The sequence below is a fragment of the Centruroides vittatus genome, unplaced genomic scaffold (assembly GCF_030686945.1).
Source record: "Centruroides vittatus isolate TY-2023 unplaced genomic scaffold, ASM3068694v2 contig_364, whole genome shotgun sequence".
NCBI classification, from domain to species: domain Eukaryota; kingdom Metazoa; phylum Arthropoda; class Arachnida; order Scorpiones; family Buthidae; genus Centruroides; species Centruroides vittatus.
Genome location: NW_027122188.1, coordinates 4607492 through 4629139, shown reverse-complemented (window position 1 = coordinate 4629139; position 21648 = coordinate 4607492). Strand labels below are relative to the sequence as shown.

General features: G+C 29.3%; 2 protein-coding genes across 3 annotated transcripts in view; both read left to right on the top strand.

Moving 5' to 3' along the window:
• Mulk (acylglycerol kinase-like protein Mulk) overlaps positions 1 to 5499 on the top strand; it is a 30260-nt gene extending 24761 nt beyond the window's left edge. The window contains exons 13-15 of the mRNA XM_067270170.1: positions 1228 to 1295; positions 3177 to 3270; positions 5373 to 5499. Coding sequence (XP_067126271.1) covers positions 1228 to 1295; positions 3177 to 3270; positions 5373 to 5474 — 264 coding nt within the window. The 3' untranslated portion in view covers positions 5475 to 5499. The remainder of the gene's footprint in view (positions 1 to 1227; positions 1296 to 3176; positions 3271 to 5372) is intronic.
• An 8870-nt stretch (positions 5500 to 14369) lies between these two features.
• LOC136975130 (putative divalent cation/proton antiporter TMEM165) overlaps positions 14370 to 21648 on the top strand; it is a 43025-nt gene continuing 35746 nt past the window's right edge. For both annotated transcript variants that reach the window (XM_067270151.1, XM_067270150.1), the window contains exons 1-2: positions 14370 to 14880; positions 20322 to 20544. In XM_067270151.1, the coding sequence (XP_067126252.1) occupies positions 14737 to 14880; positions 20322 to 20544 (367 nt within the window). In that variant the 5' untranslated portion in view covers positions 14370 to 14736. The remainder of the gene's footprint in view (positions 14881 to 20321; positions 20545 to 21648) is intronic.

Sequence of the window (21648 nt, the reverse complement as noted above, 5' to 3'; positions counted from 1 at the left end):
AGGCTTCAGGATGTATTAAATAATAGAAAATAAATTCATTAGACAATATACAGTGTCCCATAAATTTGTAAATAGTTTAAAAATTCATAAAAGTTGAAAGAATTGGTATATTTGAATGCAGTTTGCGTAAAAGTTATTCTCACAAAGGGGAATTTTTTGGGCAGAGAAAAAGAAAATAGTTCAAATTTTTGTCGATAGAGGGTGCTGACCTCAAGAAAATCACTGGAATTGTGCAAATCTGAGTCTTATAAAATGTAGGGTGTATGATTAACAGCTCATTTCCGGATTTTCCTGTTATTGGCGCTGACTTACTGTTTTCATTATGATGATGTCGTTGGTGGATGAAACACTATTTGTGAAGTTGTTTTATCTCAGCCATGAATCACCGGCTGAAATGTTACAAAGATTTAGGACACAGAATTGAATGAAGAAAGGTTCAGGTCCAATCACTCCTGCCAGATTGGTTTTCATTTTCATTTGCAAAGCCACATCAGAGGTACAGACCTCTGATAAACGTGGTGCACCACTTCATTGGCGATTACACAAACTTCCCGTTTCTTCAAAGCGTCGTACTAGGGAAACCAATCCAGCAAGAGTGATTGGTCCTGAACCTTTCTTCATTCAATTCTGTGTCCTAAACCTTCATAAAGTTTCAGCCGGCGATTCGTGGCAGAGATAAAACAACTTCACTAATAGTGCTTTATCCACCAGCATCAACATCATAATGAAAACCATATGTCAGCACCAGTAACAGGAAAATTCGGAAATTAGCTGTTAATTGTACACCCCTTATTTTATAAGACTCAGATTTGCACAATTCCAGTGATTTTTCTTGAGTTCGGTACCCTCTATCAACAAAAATTTGAACTATTTTTTTTTCTCTACTCAAAAAAATCCTCCTTCATGAGAATAACTTTTATGCAAACCACATTTAAATGTACCAATTCTTTCAACTTTTATGAATTTTTAAACTATTTACAAATTTATGGGACACTGTATATTGTGCTAATGAATTTAGTTTTCTAGTTATGTTAATACATATAAAGGTTTGAGTGGTTTAATATTGTAAACATTATATATATACATATAACAATGATTCACATTTAAAACAATAATTTTGATGTAACATTCATGTACTTGGAAAGTTATTTAAAAATATTTTATGCAATCTTATTATTTATAAATTTTAAAAGTTGTAAATAATAATAATAAATTTATTTTTGATAGGAAGAACATTTTCTAAATGTTGTTATCCATTCGTCAGATTTGAGTCGTTTGCAATTTATAAATGAGGGGTAAGTTTATTCATTTGAAAGTTTTAAAAATGTTTGGTGCATTTTACACAAAGAATTGAAGAATAAGCTAACACTTTTTTCTGCTGTGTCAGTGCCATTTTGAGAAAAACTGCACCCTGGCAGTAATTGCTACAGACAAGGAATGAAAAAATTTTCATTCCTCTTCTTTCTATTCACATACTTCACACCATTGCAGGTGGCATAGTTTTTAAATTATGAATTTTCCAAATGACACTGTAGACATCTTATGTTTTATTAATTATTTATAAACTCTACAAATTATCATAATTTCTGATATCCAATCAGTTGAGAAGTTAATAAGTCTATTCCAAAAAACAGACTTTTGTATTTTATATGAGCCATTCACAGGCCAAATAGATTAACCCCTCTCTAAATTTTTGGTATAATTGTTATTTTTACATTTTTCATGTAACTAATTTTATACGTACATTTTAATGTAATGACATAAAAAATACATTCTACAATGTTTATTTAAATTTAAAGTTTAAAAGGAATTTTAAGAAATAATGTACAGGTATTTCTCATATAACACAGTAAATACATTCAGAAAAAGTGCTATGTATGCAAATCTGTGTTATACAAAACAAAGGACTAGTGCAAAACATAGGGTTATGTTCCAGAAGTTAGTAATGAAAAAGAATAGTATACTTTTGCTAAGAGAAATATGTTTATTAAAGCAATCAGTATTTTATTTTCAATCAATAATTAATTAACAATCACAATTAGAAGTACTGTTAATATTAATTTTAATTAAATGAGGGCATTTTCTTTTTTCAAAGTATCATCATCATCTGAGTCTTTTTTCTTTATCTTGATCAGAAATATCAGCATCTTCATAAAAATAAAAAACATTTTTATCATAATTTTCTGTGGATGACAAAATAAAAATATGTTATTAATCAATAATTTGTTCTAGCAGGTTGTGTTTGTTCAGTTGAGTACTGAGCAGTTTTTACCAGAATTTGTGCTTCAAATACTTAATTGTTCCAGTTGGGAACAGTTCGAGTACTGAGCACTGTATTTCATTTGTCGTTTTTACGATTGATTAGTTACCTATGGTTAAAAAAATTTTAATGATTAAAAAAACTTTACTAAATACGAAGATTAATCTATAAAAACAAAACACAGTGACAGTCTTAAGGGCTAAAGTCTGAAAGCAATGACAACACTTGGTTGATTGGAAAGCTAAGGACAAGGAAGAAAAATTGTACTCTCAGTTTTCATTAAAGTTAACCTGACGAAAGGCACAACACAAATTGAAAATTTCAATATTCTAAAATCTGTGGGCAAATTTGAGGCAACATGCATGCTTACTTGAATAAAAAAAATATTGAATAATAAAATTTACACTTAAAAATTGTGAAATCTTGTACAGAGGATTTCCAAAACCATGTTAGAGCAAAACCAGAAATCATGTTGTATGGGAGATATCCCCAATTTTCAAACCATGTTAGAGTGAAATCATGTTGTACATAGGATACCTGTATATAAATATAAATATCAACAACAAACCCGATACATAGCAATAACACCACCAACTATTATATAACCCAATGTTATACAGCAGTTGGTGATGTTATGGATATCTGTATATTATGAATTTCTCTACTTTTTGTTTTGTGAAGTTAATCAATTTGGCAAGTGGGTAGTTCCTATAGTAATTATTAATCATAAAAGAATTATTTTAAATGGAATAAATTTGAATTTAAAATTTTTTTTTTTTTTTTTAAAGATGATGATAAAATTATTTTTAGTAAAGGCAAAGTTAACAAATATTATATTTATTAATATCAGCTCTCAAGTACTCCTTCTAAATAACAACAAAAATATTTGTTTGAGATTTCTAAATTATTCTTACAGTATATCTCGTGGAAAACAGAAAATGGAAGAAGAAACAAAATTTAAGAAAGTAATAAAAGTTAGAGAGTTAAAATTAATGCTTGATGTGGAAGAGGTAAGTTTAAATATTTTAAATGATTATTTTATCTATTACTAGTAATTTAAATTTTTATAAATAATGAATGAATGAGAACTTACATTAAATAAAAATATTAATTTTATTATTTTGTTATAAAATTCTAACAATATTTAATGTTAGTCTTATTTCTTTTTAGTTAAAAATTATTTAAATCATAAATGTTTGATAATATCTATTATAAATCATTTTGATAACTGTTTATTATGAAAAATATACAGTTATTGGAGTTTCAAATTAACACAGCAGCAAAATATAACTTATACTTACTGCTCTATTAGTTTGAAGATTTGTTGATTATTTATTTTTAAACAAGTTTGTATGAACTTAATCGTATTCATTAGTCTAATTGCTATTACAATAAAACTTCATAAAATAGTTTTGATTAAATTTCAAATTTATGATGATTATCAATAAATTGATCACAAGTTTAAAATTTTGTGAAGTAAACTATGCTAGTATTGACTTATGCAACATAATCAAAGAAACTTTTAAAATTTATGCTATAGTTTGTGGCATATTTTATTTTACATGGAACAAGTTGGTTTTGAAAAGAAACACACTAATGATTAAACTGCTTTGACAGATCTTTGATTTTGAGTACAGAAGAAGATTATCATAAAATATTAGAGTTAGCTTTCATTAACTTGAAGTCAGATAATTCAAAACATAAGATTGAATTAATCAATTCAGTCTTATAGATTGTACTGTCATTCCTCATAGATGTTAATATTATATCATGTGCATTAATTTGAAATTTTAATAACTTTTCATGTAATTCAAACAAAAATAAATTGTACTATGTCTTACAAATGATATTTATTATGTAAACACAGAAAAGTCACACCTAATTGACCTTGCTAGTGGTAAAGGGAATCCAAGATATACAATATATATATATTGGATTCCCTTTTAAGTTACAGTGGAATATCCTAACTACTCTTGCTTTCTGTTAGGTATTGACTTTATTTCTGCATGTGACATCAGAAAAATCAGTAATTAACTAAATTTTCTGGAATCTTGTTTTGCTATGAAAATAGAAAATTTTTACCGTTATTGTTTCTGCATTACTTTTTCATGGTAGGAATGGGATTTGACAATGACTTGTGTGGGTGCCGGGAGGGGGACTGAGTCTCGTTCCTCCTTTTTTCAGCTCACAGGTCCGTAAGACCTGCCCACGTCAAGATGGCGGTTCTGAAGGGTTACGCGTTACGCGTTTTTAGGCAAGTGGAGGAAGTGGATGGGTCTGACGATAGAGCAGCGGTGACGATACCCGAATAAAAGACATAGCCGATGGATAATAACAACAACAAAAATTTATTTAAGCTAACGATATAATTACAGAAGAAGCGCGCGACAGTCTCCTCTTTTCGGATCCGCAGAGGGAGAGCTTACATAAATTCGGGTCATACCTCGTGATCCGGGTCGGTCCTCGTAGTCAACATATTCCATGGATTTCGGGCGGTTTCCCTTGATTTTGCGCACACACACAGTCAAAGTGACAGAACGTAACCGGTCCCCCTTTCCTCCCTCGTCGCCCTTTTATCCTCTCAGTCACGTTATTCAGTTTCACCAACCAGTCTTTTTCGACTGTTGTTCCTCCTGATTCATATATTCTCCATGGGAACCAAGCAATAAAATAATTTTATTATTAACGGGTTGGTTCCGGCGGGTTCGAATTTTCACACTTGGATTATAGAAGCCAAAATTGAAGAAATAAATAATGAATTGATGGAGCAACTACTACAAACTCAGTTTCATACTATTTAGTAATTTTTTAATTTATCTGAAAAAGTTTTGGAGAATCTCATTGAAAGTTATTCCTTAGCATTTCCATACAAAGTTATATTTATTACTATATTATTACTAATAGTAATTTAAAAATTATTTTTGAATCAGAACTCCTCAAATAAGAAAAACAAATATTATAAGAAAAGGGAGAATACTTTGAAAGTCAGTGTAAATGAAGTTTTTATTTTTCATGAGAGTTTGCTTATTATTACAAATAACAATTTTGATAATTATAAATTATGTAAATTTAATAAAATTTTTATATATATATTATTTATTTAATTTTTCAGGGCAAAGAACAATGGTGTAATATTGATACCGATAATTATGAAGTTCAGCCAGTTCATGTACAATTACTTCCTCAAAAAGTATATATATATTCTAATGGATAAGCAGCTTAATAAAAAAAAATATATATATATATATATATTTTTTTAAAAGTGTAGGCATTCATTTATTTGTAAAATAATGATATAAAATCAATATTATTAACATTTATAAATACTATATATTAATAAATAATTTCTGATAAATTTATAATAAAATATTCAAAAGTATTGTCATTATTAGATATACTTGAGAGATGACATAAAAATTATGCATTTTATTTACTCTGTCATAAATGTTCTAAATCATCAGTAATCATATGTCAGGCTGACTCAGCGGATAAATTTTTAGAACTGTTAATTCCACAGTTCAGTATGAATTAACAGTTTCAATTCTTTTGGCTACTTTTATTTGCCAATCTTTGATTTAGTAATTCTGATTTTCAAATACATACATAAATTCAATAAGATATAGCCTATGTATGTATATGTATTAGACTGTTCAATAGGGTAATTTCAGATTAAGTGGTAATTATTTAAATATAGTTAATATTGATTAAGAAATACTTGATAAAATTGTTTTAATAGTGAATATTGTGGATACAGGTAGTGTCATCCTCAAACAATTTAAGGGATTTCCCCTTTTCTGAATAATAAATAAAAGTGATCGAATGTGATATCATTCAGTATCAATGAATTACACAATTCACATAGAGTGGATGTCACGCCAACAATTTTACTGATTCAAGAGAAAAATTCACATAAAAAGGTGTTAAAGAAAATGCTGTTTTATGTGAATTTTTCTCTTGAATCATATAATTCACATATATACATAATGAAATTTAGAAAAAAAAGGGAAATAATGATAAGTAATGTTATCCTATCTTTCCATGAAACAGTGTGATAATTATGATTGATGATATAAGTATGTGATGAATAAGTATTCAAAATACTTATTCATCACATACAGCAAGATCCTGCTTAATGTTGCCTCGCTTAATGCTGATTCAATATAACACAGTCTGCTTGATACCTAAAAATTGCTCAAAATTTACGCTGATTCAAATTAACGTGGTATTTCATTGATTCGTATCTAATACAATTATTCCTAAACATGAACCAATCAGCAAAAGGTGGCAATTCGTAGTGCTGTACTTTCTTTAAATCTGTGCTTTTGTGCAATTTTGGAAAAAAATATAACATCTTGGATGCCATAAGAAATATATCGACTTTGCTTGGCAAGAATTAACTGATAAATGCACAAACGGAGTGTGGAAGAAGTTATGGCTGAAGGTATCCAAGAATTCTCATCGAGAAGAGCCTATCGCTGCATCATTAGGTTGACAAAATTGTTAACTTAATCGATACAGGAGATGTAGACGAGCAGGGAGTTGGGGAGTTACTGCAGGTTTCTGGTAAGAGCCTTACCAACAACGACCTTCAAGAACTGGCAGAACAAGCAATTCTTGTAGAACTGGAAAATAGTGATTCTGAAGACAAAGAACCCAAAAATTTTCTCTACAGTTTTCCTTAGTAGAAGTTTGGTAACGATAACCGAAATTGTTGATGAAATTGTACCAAATGATCCAGTTTGATAGGAGTGCCAAAGCAAAATGAGCCATTTTGGATGCGATTTCCTGCTACCGACATTTGCTTAAGGAGAGAAAAAGAAAGCGACCAATGAAACTATACGACGTCATCGCAAAAAACAAGAATTTCAGAAGTGCCAAGACCTTCGTCACAAAAAATTAACTTTACATTTCTGTGCGCATATGTTTGTGTGTTATTTAACAGTGTTTCTCAAACTTTTTGGACCGCGACCCCCCTTCTGCACTTAAAAATTTCAAAGGACCCCCGAAGAATAAGTATGTGTCGAAAAACATCCCGGAGGAGGGGGTTAGGCTCGTATTTAAATATTATTTATATGTGCAATTTATTTAAGTAAAAATTATTTTATATATTTTTTATTTCTATTATTTCTAAACATGAATCCATAGTAAATTTATAAAATATTTGAAAAAATTGATCTGGCATCAATTTTTCAGCGACCCCCCAAATATTTTTCACGACCTGGCGCACCCACTTTGAGAATCACTGATTTAACATATATTATTATGCAAAAATTTATATAAAAATAACTTAAAATTATAGTAAAATTTGCTTATTTTTTGGTTGCGTGTTCCTCTATCCCTATTTACTCTATGTTAAAATTATCTCATTTAACGCTGTTTCGCTTAGCGCTTTGTCATCTAGGAAGGAACGCATCCCTGCATTAAGCGAAGTCATACTGTACTTTTTATGAAGATTATCATCATTCATAATTCAAATTTTATGTAAATGATACCATTATTATTTAAAATTTGACTCTAATATTAAAATGTTTCATCATATTCTTAATCTTGTGATTCTTAGATTACAAGATGATGAATTTGATAAAGCATTATTTATTATTAAGAATTTCAGTTAGCTTCAGTTTTCTTTATTTTTTAGTAAAAGTACAAAAAATTTGAATTGAATATGAATTTTATTATAATTAGAATTTGAAATAATGAAGTTTATTTAAATACAAATATAGAAATTCAAATAATTCAATAAATGTTAGAATTTAATATTCTTTATTTGTAATTTATATGCAAAAACAACACAGATTTTTATTACTTTCTCAGCTGTTATATATAACAGAGAGAAAGTATGGTGATGAGTCAAAAAATGACCCTCCTAGATTTTAACATTTCTAGATTTGGGACCTTGAATTCGTAATTGACCAACTATTGGATGGTCCTTAAATGGTCTCTTGAATTATTTTGCAAAAACTCAGTTAAAAAATGTACAAATTTTCATGATGCGACATAAATATGTAAACGTAAATTCAATCACTGTGAAATTATTTAAACTTCAAATTTTGTCTGGCATGGAAGTACATGAGAGAGCATTGCCCAAAATTGACGGAAAAAATTATTAAATTTTGTATCGGAATGCACAGATTATAGATATATGAATAATGAATAATTAAATGACGATCTTCGCCTTCTGATCGTCTACATCAGTGTTTCCCAACCTTTTTTGTGCTAACCCCTTTTGTGCCCCACCTAAGCCTTTCTAAAATTCCTATGCCCCCCAACATATACGTTGAACTCTTTTGAAAGGTCTCTCGTTGTCGTGTTCGTTGAAGTTTTTCTTGCACTTAATTGCCGCACTGTTTTATTGTAACCACGATAAAACCCAATCCTTTCATCAAAGTCTTTTGCACTTTCCAGTCATTGCCAAATGTGACCTGGAACACCACAACTCACATCTGCCCACCTCGAGGTCTGGGCAAAGAATGTCCTTTCTCCTCTTTCACCGGCCTCAGGGTCTTGTTCATCTCTTTGTTCTCAGTGGTTCCCAGAATTGTTAATCCCACCCCAAGGGAAAAGGGTTATAAAGGGAAGTTCTAGAAGGAAAGGGAAACAAAGAACAAATAAAATTAAAACTAACTTAAATCAATATTTACAATGAATATGGCATACAGCAGCTATACGGTTAACTTAAACTCTGGATGAGTTCATTTTCGAATTGCCCCCCTTAACAATCAAATTGCCCCTCTGTGGGGCGTGGGCCCCACGTTGGGAAACACTGGTCTACATCGTGCTCCTAAGGAATGAGTTCCATCTTCACTCATGTTTTCTAGCGATGTTTAATTCATTTTTAGAATAACAATAGAAATTTCTATATGCATTACAGTCAACTGTATTGCATTCAACCGTAACATTTCTACAATATCTCGATTTTAAACATAGAATAATAATAATGTTTCGAAAATATATGTCATATTTTATATTAATTTGTTTTAATAAACAATATTTTAAAATGTTCTTTAAGCAAATAAAATGATTTACTAAAACAGCAATAGAGAAATTTAAATCCAGACAATTATAATTTTAAATTCAAATGTTTGGGCAATTATAGCTACACATTTCAATATATTTGAATACTATATTATTGTTATTGTTTTCGGCTGAAAGTTCTAAATTACAGTTTAAAATTAATTTTAAACTGTAATTAGCCTTTAGGCTGAGAGCAATCTGCATGTGAAATATTTTTCAACATTATAAACAAGTGTTAAACATTTCTGTTGTACAGTACTCCCGTCCAAGTTATCTATTTCAAAGAAATCTCAAGGTATTTCGAATACTTTTTTTTACATGTTAAAATCATATTAGCCGAGTTCTTTTAACGCTTTCTATGCAGTTCCATGGTTCGTAATTTCATACTCCTAGTCACAGTTCTCTTCACTTCATGCCGTTAACTTAATAGCCAAGGTTATTAAGTTTATCTACTTGAAACGATATTTGTTATAAAAATTGTTAATTTGCGCCAAGGTTCATTTAAAACCACTAGAAGGAAAAAAATACGCATATATATATATATTTTTAAATATTTACCTTTCAGCAATTATAAAACAATTTATTTTTCCACCACGAAATAATTAACTAACTATAAATTAATTTATTTATGTATAGCCTATACAGTATCTGAATACACACAAGTATGCAATGTTAGAAAAACTGACTATAAATACTACTAGTGAAAACCTTTTAATTTAATACAAAATTTAAAAAATTGTCTGAAAGTTTGAAAACGATAGGTTTTTCATAAATATAGGAAATATTTATCTATACAAGGTTATTGCGAGAAAACTTAATTAAGCACATGGGAAAGTGGGAATTGGCGCTATCCCTAAGGAAAAAGTGGCCCCTTATCGAATACTTATGTTGCAGACACAAAAAATTACGTAGAAACATAATTTACATGACCTGTTCTTTCATTCAAGACACACAAAAAAGCGCAGCGCAACTTTTTCTTTATGGGGAAAAGTGTCTAACACACTTTTCCCCATAAAGAAAAAGTTTTGCAGGATTACCCTATCAATCATTAAAATATTGTTTATTAATATAAAATATGACATATATTTTCGAAACATTATTATTATTCTATGTTTAAAATCGAGATATTGTAGAAATGTTACGGTTGAATGCAATACAGTTGACTGTAATGCATATAGAAATTTCTATTGTTATTCTAAAAATGAATTAAACATCGCTAGAAAACATGAGTGAAGATGGAACTCATTCCTTGGGAGCACGATGTAGACGATCAGAAGGCGAAGATCGTACCTGTCGCGATCTCAAGTGTTCCAATAAAAGTCACTCTAAGAACTGTGTGTAATTACATTTAATTATTCATTATTCATATATCTATAAATAATCTGTGCATTCCGGTACAAAATTTAATAATTTTTTCCGTCAATTTTGGGCAATGCTCTCTCATGTACTTCCATGCCAGACAAAATTTGAAGTTTAAATAATTTCACAGTGATTGAATTTACGTTTACATATTTATGTCGCATCATGAAAATTTGTACATTGTTTAACTGAGTTTTTGCAAAATAATTCAAGAGACCATTTAAGGACCATCCAATAGTTGGTCAATTATAAATAACTGACAATAGTATTCCATAAACGAATTAACACATGAAGTATTTTAAAAGCTTGGAAATTTTATCTTGATCTTATAAGTGCATTTCGATTGGAAAATTGCCAGTCTTTATTTTTTGGCAAATACGGTTCTATAAATGTTACGTAATATTAAAAAATCATATCTATTATACACACAATTTGACTAACTCGTAACTTGAATGAATATTATTTGTACTTTATACAGAAAGCAGGGTGGTTATCTGGCAGTTCTGACCAATGCCAGAAAGACCGGTTAACCCAAAGCTAGAGTTATATAGTACAAGAAATCTATAATCTTGATGTTAACAAAATTATTGATACTGTAGGGAAAAAAGTCAGCAAAATATTAATTGTATGAATATAGTATTCAATTTCTATTCGGTCGATAATGTACTGTACGTTGTAATGATTTATATATTGTAATTGATTATAACAATAAATTCGAATTAACGTACTATTTTTTTCCTGAATTTTTTTTTCCTGTAATTGAATGAGGTTTTTTAGAAGGCCAGTTTTTGTTTCCAATTCGTCCCTGACAGTAAGTGGAATTTAATTTTATGATTTTACCTTTTAAATAATGCATAATGTACGCCTAATATTTTAAATTATTTTGCTGACAGGACCAGCAATTTGCCAAACTAAATGCATTTACAAAAAATCAAAATAAGATTTTCAAGTTTTTGCGGCAGTTTGCATATTAATTAGTTTATCGTTTATCTGATTAAAAATGTGATTACAATTGTTACATAAATAATACAATAGAAGGGGAACAGGGTTTGGTTTGAGACAAAACATATACAATTTGAAGTAAGCACCCAATTGATTCAGTAAAATAGTCTCTTATACTACTACTGTACCTTCATCATCATCTTGAGAGGGAATAATAAACACATAAAAACAAGCGTAAACTTCAACTACTAAAAAAAAGGTCTTCCAAACAGAACAACACCTCTTCCAGATCGCTGTATGGAAACCCAGAAGGCTAGTGGCGCCAATTCATATGGGCCATGGGGGTTGGGCCCATTTAATAATTTGGGCTCATAAAACAATTTCTTTTAATTTAGAATCATTTGTGTGATCGCGCACATTATCAATATTTTTTTTTTTTTTGTAACTCTTTCCGCCCAGTGGGCACTAAGAGGGCCTCTTATAGCAAGCCCATTATGGGTTCGGCCAGGCCCACAATGGGGCGGCCGGGTGGTGAGGAATGGGGACCGACATATCCGGACGGACCACCCCCGAAAAATTCCTGGGGATTTTTCGACCCGTCCGGATTCGATCCCGGGTCCCCCAGGGCGGCAGGCTGCTAACCTTGACCGCTCGGCCATCCGGCCGCTACGTTATCAATATTGTCCAATCATTTGTTTTATTGATATTGGAAAATAAATATCTCCGCAGAAAACTGGGAACCTATTTTTATTGTACAAGTATAAACTGCATTTGGATCCCACCAGTGGTCGAGTGGATAAAAGCACCGAACGTTGATAATTGATCGTGGATTTGCGCTCGCTAGTGAACTGGCCACGCGGAGTTTTCATTTGAAAGCCCTCCCGGGAGGTATCGTCCTTGGCAGATCGCCCATATGTCGCATTGCATATAGGGCGCCTAGAATCCAGGCTGACTTACGTGCCATTTTTAGGCCAACGCTCAGCGTGTCACATATTGAAAGTGTAATGAACATCTGTTAAAACGTACAAAGCTATAACTTTCAAAACAGTATCAAAGTTTTTTTTTTCAAAATGTATCTATGAAATGAAAGTTATGAATAAATTTTAGCATGTTATAGTTTCCCCAAGATATCGACATTTATTAGTAAATATCCAACTTGTAGGTTATAGGCCTGCAAATATTTTAAATTTGATGAAAACAAAGACATTTCACATTTTTGCTGAGTACAAGTTTTATGAATGCATATGTGGATATTCATAACAAATATAAAAATGTAGTATAAGCAAAATAATCACCTCAATTATGATCACAATAATTAAAAAATGACTACAATAAATTTTGTTACTTCATTAAAAAATGCTAATAATAGTAATTTAAAGTCAATAAATATATGTAAGGACTTATATTTTATTATGTCTTTTTTTAATTCTTTCCACCCTGTGGGCACTAAGAGGCCCTCTTCTAACAAGCCCATTATAGCGGCCGGATGGCCGAGCGGTCAAGGTTAGCAGCCTGCCGCCCTGGGGGACCCGGGATCGAATCCGGACGGGTCGAGAAATCCCCAGGAATTTTTCGGGGGGTGGTCCGTCCGGATATGTCGGGCCCCGTCCCTCACCACCCGGCCGCCTCATTGTGGGCCTGGCCGAACCCATAATGGGCTTGCTATAAGAGGCCCTCTTAGTGCCCGCTGGGCGGAAAGAGTTACAAAAAAAAAAAAAAAACAAGCCCATTATTAATGGGTTCGATCATTCCTACAATGTAGCGATGGACGGATCCCGACATATCCAAACGGACCATTCCCCGTAAAAGTCCTGGGACCAGTCCGGATTCGATCCCAGAGTCCCCAGCGTAGTAGGCCGTCACCTTGACCGCTCGGCCATCCGATCCAATACAGTTACTTCACTCTAGAAACGTTAACATAACTTTAATCTTACGATATATCCTTTCTCTATAAGAAAAAATCAAGGAAAAAAGAGCGAGAGGAAATAAATCTTAGGAGGGACGACAGGTCTTCCTATCGCGCCTTTGATAGATGTTGAAATCCAGAATTATCATTAAAATTTTTCTCATGACTTATGATTTGAAGCTTTTCAACTGAAAGACAAAACGAATACGCTTCATTGATTCAGTAATCTTGTTTATAATTAGTCTAAATATAAAATGATGATAAAAATTTGTATTTTACATTAAATTAAGAAGTGAGTTAGCTCTTTCCACATGATAAATGGACTCATTATCATTTAGAACTCGCTATATTTATGATGAATTTGCTTTAATGAATAAGTAGTAATCGAAATCTATTTTTATAAACCATTTGAAACTATTTAAATAATTCGTAAATATTTTCTTCGGATATCATATAAATGTTGATTTTCACATTTGTTCGAATTTAAAAATTATTCAAAAAATATTCGCTATAAATTAGTGTGACTTTCTGAAACTTAACGAAGTTTACTAACGTTGAAATTTATTATGAGTTTTTTAAAAAACTATTTCCGCCCTGTAGGCACTAAGAAGGCCTCATTTAGCAAGCCCATTATGGGTTCGGCCGGGTGATGAGGGACGGGGCCCGACATATCCGGACAGTAATATTTATTTATTTGTATTATAAAAATACATTTTATTAATATTAACAACAATCTTTTTATATGAAATATAAAATTTTACGAAAAGTAAAATAATCGGATGAAAATTATATAATGTATTAAATTATTAATTTTTTTTTTTTTTTTTAGAATTAACGTTAGAGGCGAAATGATTTTCTTTAACCAATTAGAAACGAGAAATATATAGCGACGATTCAAACGTAATTTAAGATACCAAACCATTCGCTGTTGCTATGGGATACGAATATGGCTCCTTACGGTAAACAACATGGATATATATATACTTCAATGACTTTATAATGCTAGCGAAAAAAAAACATTATCCGAACGAATGGTGCATGAATAAGGTCGCGCAAAAGTATAAATTTTGTTAAACCGTAAAAAAATATCATAATTTAGTCTATAATGCAACAATGATCATTTGATGTTGAAATTTTAAACTGCGAGAAAGTATTTTGTTATTGAAAGCCGCTGCATACTCGGTAACCGAATTCCTTTGATGAAATTTCCAGCAAGCATTAATAGAAATTTTAGGATATTGTATTTAATTTGAAAATGAAAGGAATTCATGTTTTTGGTATCGCTGCTATTATATTTGTTACAATAGTAAAATGTGAAGTCCTTCCCGGGACGGAGAATCAAATTGAAGATGTAACTCAAGCCGTAGTGATTGTAAATCAAGAAAAAACACATAATGAGGTGAGTGTTTATTATTAAATCAGCATAATTATTCTTTCAATATAGCGGAATTTTTCTAATGAAATATAAATATATTTAAAGATGTCATAAAAATAAGTAATACATGTTTATGTGTATATTTACATACATATTACAATATTTACATGTATAGAAATATTAAAAAATTTATAGTTTATTTTATATTTTTTATATATAGGACTATTGTATATACTCTTTAATAATTGAATATTATGCTTGCCAATACTCTACTTGTCAAGGAGAGCTTTTTCACACAGCAAGTTTTAGAGATACCCAAGGCTTTACTTTTTGTTACTGAACATAATTACTTTTGGTTCGTTGGGAAAATATACCTGCAAAAACGGAGTCCTGATGGGCTTGCATACTAGCTAAAAACCCTTTGATCAACATGTCTCACAAGCAATACCTGCTCGTGAGGCATGTTGAACAAAGGGTTTTTAGCTTCCCCCTGACAATAGCATAATTTGATATTATTTTTCAGAAATTTAATATTTATATACATTTTAAAAAATGCGTAGTTTTTCAACCTTTGTCTATATTTTAAATAATCTTAAATACGTATATTACAATAATTTGAAAACTCCATAAATTATAAACTTTTATTTGTTTTACATCTTTATTGTGTAATTCAGAATGAATTATTAAAATTTTATAAAATAACAATGTGCATAAAACAAAATTTCGATTAACTTAATTTAAACGTAAGCTTTCCTTTGATTTTAATTTAAAACTGTTAATTAAAAAAGTTATAATGACTATTTCGTTTATTTAATATTTTTATCTGCAACAATCTTTTTTCAGAATAATTGAAATGCAGAATTTGAAATTTCAGTTTCTCTTCTCAAGAAATTTTTTCAAATTTTCTAATATTAAATTTGTTTTCATTCAGATTATTTCGAATTATTTATTTTATTATTTTGAAGATAGGCAAAATCTGCCTAAATATAAAAAACATTTTCTGGAATTTAATTTATGCTTTTAAATAACAAATAAGTAAACTAATGATTAATTAATCTCATTTTTCTTACAAAATTTTTTGTTAGTAAAAAAAATGAAGAACAATGATTATATAAATGTATTAAATACTTTAGATCAGCGATTCTCAATCTTCTTAGCTCTGCGACGACCCCAAATAGTAAATATAAATAAAATTAATATTTCGCGACTCCCAACCAAAGGAATAATAACAGTAAGTGTTACTATTACTAATTGAATTTTGACTGTAATTATAAATGTAAATTTTTTAAAATATTATATAATCACATGGCACTAATTTTATACATTATGAAAATGCCGACGGTATAAAAAATGTAATACAACTATTCCTATTATTTTATGTCGCTGCATTTATAGTGACGGGTATGAACATGCATGTATGACATGTACATACATGAGCAATTTACAAGTTCCATCTTGATGTGTATGTGCTCTTTGTAATTTGATCCACATATGGAGAAAATTTTAAATGAAAAACAAATGCAACTATCACATTAATTTCTATTCTTTACATATAAATCTTTTACTTACAATAAGTACACAAGTTTATAATAAATGATTTTTTCTCATAAAATGATTTCATTATTGTCATTAACCTTGTCCCCAGGTTGAGAAACGCTGCTTTAGATAATATAGAATTTATTTTCATAAATTGTATAGATATATAGATTGGCTGGTTATTATAGCATGCATTCAAATATAGGAACCAATATTATTATTTATTGAAGGTAAAAATATTTTTATTTTTAATTAATTATTTTGGTTCCTATAATATTTGTATTTATATTGTAATGTGAATATAGTCATATTTCTTTATTGGAAATAATTCTTTTTATTAAGTAATACTTAACATATTAGTTATTTATGATATATATTTATTATAGTCTGTTAATTATGTTAAGTGTTACTTAACATTAATTAAGTAATACTTAAAATAATTAGTCTGTTCAAATCTATTTGATCATTAAAATCACTGGAAAAAAAAAATTTCTTCTGTAAATTATACTTTTTTGAACAGATATGTTTATACATAAAATAAAAATATTACAACTGTATAGCTAGAAATTTAAAATAACTATAATGTATTTAATGTTTTTTTAAAGTAAGGGTTTTTTAATGTTTATAAAGTTAAAGAATATAATTATTATTAAATATAGTAATTTCTCCATTTATGTGAATTCAATTAACACAGTTAAAAACTTTTTAAATTTTACATAATCAACTAGATATCAGATGTCGTCACAATGCATAAATTTAAAACTTTTAAGGGTTAAGTACAGTACATGTCAATTAACTTTACATGTATACACAGTATACACATATTTTATAAATATTGTAATTATACAAATTTGAAGTGCTCGATTTAATTTATTGCGTAATCTTATTTACAGTTGTGTAGTAAAAATTGACAGTGGAATCACAGTTCTGAGGCATTGATGTAGATTTAGCTTGAAATGATTGTTTAGCTTGTTTAGCTGTATGATTTATAATATTCATTTTCATAAAATGCAAGATCATGAAAATCTACATAAAGAAATAATTTATGCTTGAATGAACTGAAAGATACTTAAAAGAAAAATAGCATTTGTTTTTAATTAATTATATTTCTCACATCATAAAATTTAAAATATATAATTTCAAAACATGATTTCATCTGAACTATTTTTTTTTGGAGTGGTTTACTTTCTTGGCTGTTGTATAACAGAGGGAAAGTATGGTAATTGGTCAAAAAATGATCCTCCCTAAGATTTTTACATTTTTTGGACTCAGGTCTCAGGTCCTTGAAACATCAAGAAATTAAAAAAATAGGTGGAAATTTTTGTCTAGGTGGGTGGCGTGGTTTTTTTCCCCACCTTTGAAGCTTTGTAACTCCTGTACCTTTTCGTTGAAAATTTATGAAATTTTGCATGGTTTGTATATTACAGAGATAATGTAATGTTTCTGGACTTTTTCAGGAAAATCAGACCATTGGTTTGGAAGATATAGTTTCCACCTCTTTAAGATTTCCCCTAACCAATAGTTTGATTTCCCTGAAAATTTCAAGAAAAACTGTCTCTGTAATACACAAAACTCCCTGAAAAGTTTCAGAAATTTTTAGTAAAACATACAGGAGTTAAGCTTCAAATGGATGAAAAAAAATTCTTGCACCTATTTAACCACCCAAAAACATTATACAAACAAAGAAAAGAACTTTTTCTTTTTTTATATAGTGTGTGTGTGTGTGTGTGTGTGTGTGTGTATATATATATATATATATATATATATGTATGTTTCAAGGTCTCCTGAGACCAAAAGATCTTTATATGTTGAAAAGATGGAAGATAATAATTTTAAAATAGTTTGATTACTTGTTAAAAATAGTCATTTCTCATGTTAGTAATTTTATGTACCAGTACATCTTGCTTGAAGACTTAAAGGTAATACTAACAATTATTAGGGATGAAAACAAATAATGCTGGGAGAGGCATGATTTTCAGTTCTATAAATTTAACGTTTTCATGTACTAAGTAGGCTTTCAAATTCAATACAGTTGAGTTGTAGTTTCTTATTAATAAATAGATACTACATAGTATTTTGTTTTACTACAATAAAATATTTGAAGTCATTTTAATTCTTCATGCAGTATGCTATTAATTTTAGATTTAAATCTATTTAAAATGGCCTTTTTTTTTTAATACTGTATATGCTCTAATCTCTAGACATTAGGCAAACATTAGTTATAAAATATTTAATATAATTATCAATGATGTGAGCTTTAGCTATTGTTTGTTAAAAGCTTAACTTGTTGTCTTAAGTACACTACATCATGTTTATTAATTGTTAGTTAAAATGTAATTGCTTTTTGAATTTATGTAAAATTAATCAGAATTCAAATTTTTAATTTATATTCTATTTGCATACTTTGTTGAAGAAAGATTTCTTCAATTACATTTTCATTTAATTGGGCTGAAATTTGAAAAAATTGTAGACCTATAAATTCCCAATGTTGTCCATCCAACTGTCTTTCCTTAATCTCAAGAATGGAGTTAGATAGATGAAATCAGAGACCAGATATGTAAATCTTAGGGCAGTGGTTCCCAACTGGTGTTCCATAAGCATTTCCCAAGTGTTTCGCAGATTTAGTCGCAAATCGGAAAGTGTACAATCGTATTCGAACCTCCGAATATCAAAAAATTAAAATCATAAAATTTTCATAAACTTAAATATATATGTACTACTCGTACTTATGGAGTGTACTACTGTTTCGAATAAGATAAAGGCAATGATAAAAACTGAATGAAATATGTAAAAAACATCAGGCGCAAGTTTCCCATTAAAGTTATTTAGGTATATTTTTTCCTGTTTTAGAATTGGCGTTAATAATATGAGTAGAGATTTTGAATTATAACTGCTCAATTCTAATAAAATAACTGATGACAAGCTTTACGTATTTCATATTAACTTAAGTAAGTGTTCCGCTAAAGAAAATTGCTCACAAAAGTGTTCCGCATCCTAGAAAAGGTTGGAAACCACTGTCTTAGGGGAAGGAGGCCCCAATTAACTATATACAAACTTTTGATCCAAACTGGAAGTCTCATTATTTCAATTTAAAACTTTTCCCCTGAAAGCAGTTAATAGATGACTGACACAACTGTATTTTTAAAGGAAAAGTATGATGTACAGGGGCAAGACACCACAGTACTAATTTGAGGTGGAGAGAATATTTTATTTTATAAATTAAATAAATTAAAAGCACGATTAAAAATTGCAGCTCAGCATTGTAATGATTTCACAATAAATAATTGCTTGTGTTCTATACAATTAATTGAATATTATATAAAATTAAATAATTGCAGAAAAATCAAATTTTTTGATCTTTGCACAAAAAAAGAGCTGCTTTAGTTCTTTAAAACTTTATAATTATTCTTTGAAGTCAAGTAAATCAAAGCAAAAAAATTTTTGATTCAGTGTATAAATTTAAAGCAAACAAACATTTTCAATAATTTTAAACTGTTTACATTTTGTCTAAATCATAAGACAAAGTTTTAAATAACAGTAACAGTAAATAAATTTTAATTTCTTTAGATTATAAAGGAAAAAGATTTTTAGCAAGATAATTTTTATTTTTTCATATTGAATAGACTGTGTGTTCTTAAAAATTTAATAACAATGTTAATTGAGGCCAAAGTTAAAGAATATAGGTCTATTTAAATTAATTAAAGGAGAGAAAGGAAAAAAATTAAGGTCTATTAGTCATTTTAACAGTGAACTATGTTAATTTAAAATTGTACTAAAACTTCTATTATTTGATAACTATAAAATTTTTCCTCTTAAAGATGATATTGCACAATATTTTATGGTATAATAATTCTTTAAATTATAGTTTAAAAAATAAATAAAGCAAACCAAATCATTATTAGTTATAACAAATTTGTTTTCTTTTTTAGTTTAAATGGAATGGTTGGTCTGAAGCTTCGTTAATAAGGTATGTTCGCAGAAGTTATCAAGTTGGTTTTATTCATGCTTTTGTAGCATCTCTGTCTGTCATTGTTGTATCTGAATTGGGTGACAAAACATTTTTTATTGCTGCCATATTGGCAATGCATCATTCAAGACTAGTGGTATTTCTTGGAGCAATGACTGCATTAGTAGTGATGACCATTCTTTCTGGTAAGAAACATGAAGGAAATGTTAATCCTTAGATCAATTATTTTGCATTTTTTTTAATAGTTTTACATATAACATTAGTGCGTGATATGTGTAAGACAAATTGATTATATCAATACAGTCAAACTTCAGGTTTCAAACAATTCTGTTTACGAATTTTGAACACCATATTTTCCCTGGTTGCCATATGATAACTCAGTTGGCAAGCTACTCATCAAGAGTTGACCACAGATTAGAGACACAGATGATCAATTCCATATACTTACTGTGTTAAAGAAAGTCAATGACGGGACTATGAATTCAGAAGTTAGTGGTACTGACATCACCCGGTGTCATTAGACTTTGTGACGTGAACAATCAATGATGTTGTTCAAATTAGATTTCAATGAGCATGTGGGTAAGATACTACTACCATTTATTGGTGTGTGTCTCAATTGAATTTAAATCAAATTAATTAAGAAAAATTGCATTAATTGACATTTATATAACATAAATGACATCCACAAATCTTTGTTTAAAGGTGCTTAACTCAAATTAAGTAACAAAACTGTATTAATATAAGATTAATATTTAATTTAATATTTATTAATACTAGGTAGCCAGTTAATTAAAACTAAAAATAATAATTAAAACTATGGGTTTTTACACCAAAACTAAAATTAAAAATAAAATCAAAATTAATTAATTTAAATTTAAATCAAAGCAATTGAAACATAATATTTTGGAAAGTGTGAATAAAGTACTTGTTGCTTGTCTTGATTGATTTGGTTATTTCATCTAGGCAGAGTTGAGTCTCTATTTAAATAATGCTGTTTTTAAGTGATGGTTTCAGTTGGTGATGACAGAACATTTTGCTTTTAATTTATATATAAAATGGATATAGATAATATTATATTGCATTTTTAGATATTTTTATGCATGAAATACAGCTAAAAAGGTTTTTATAAAAAAGACTTTGTTTTTGGATTCAGGAACAGATTAATCCATTTTATATTGTTTCTTATGGAAAAATTTGTTTTGGTTTGAGAACAAATTGGTTTTTTGAACAACTTTTAGGAATGAATTAAGTTTGAAAACTGAGGTTTGATTGTATAACTGTTCAGATAA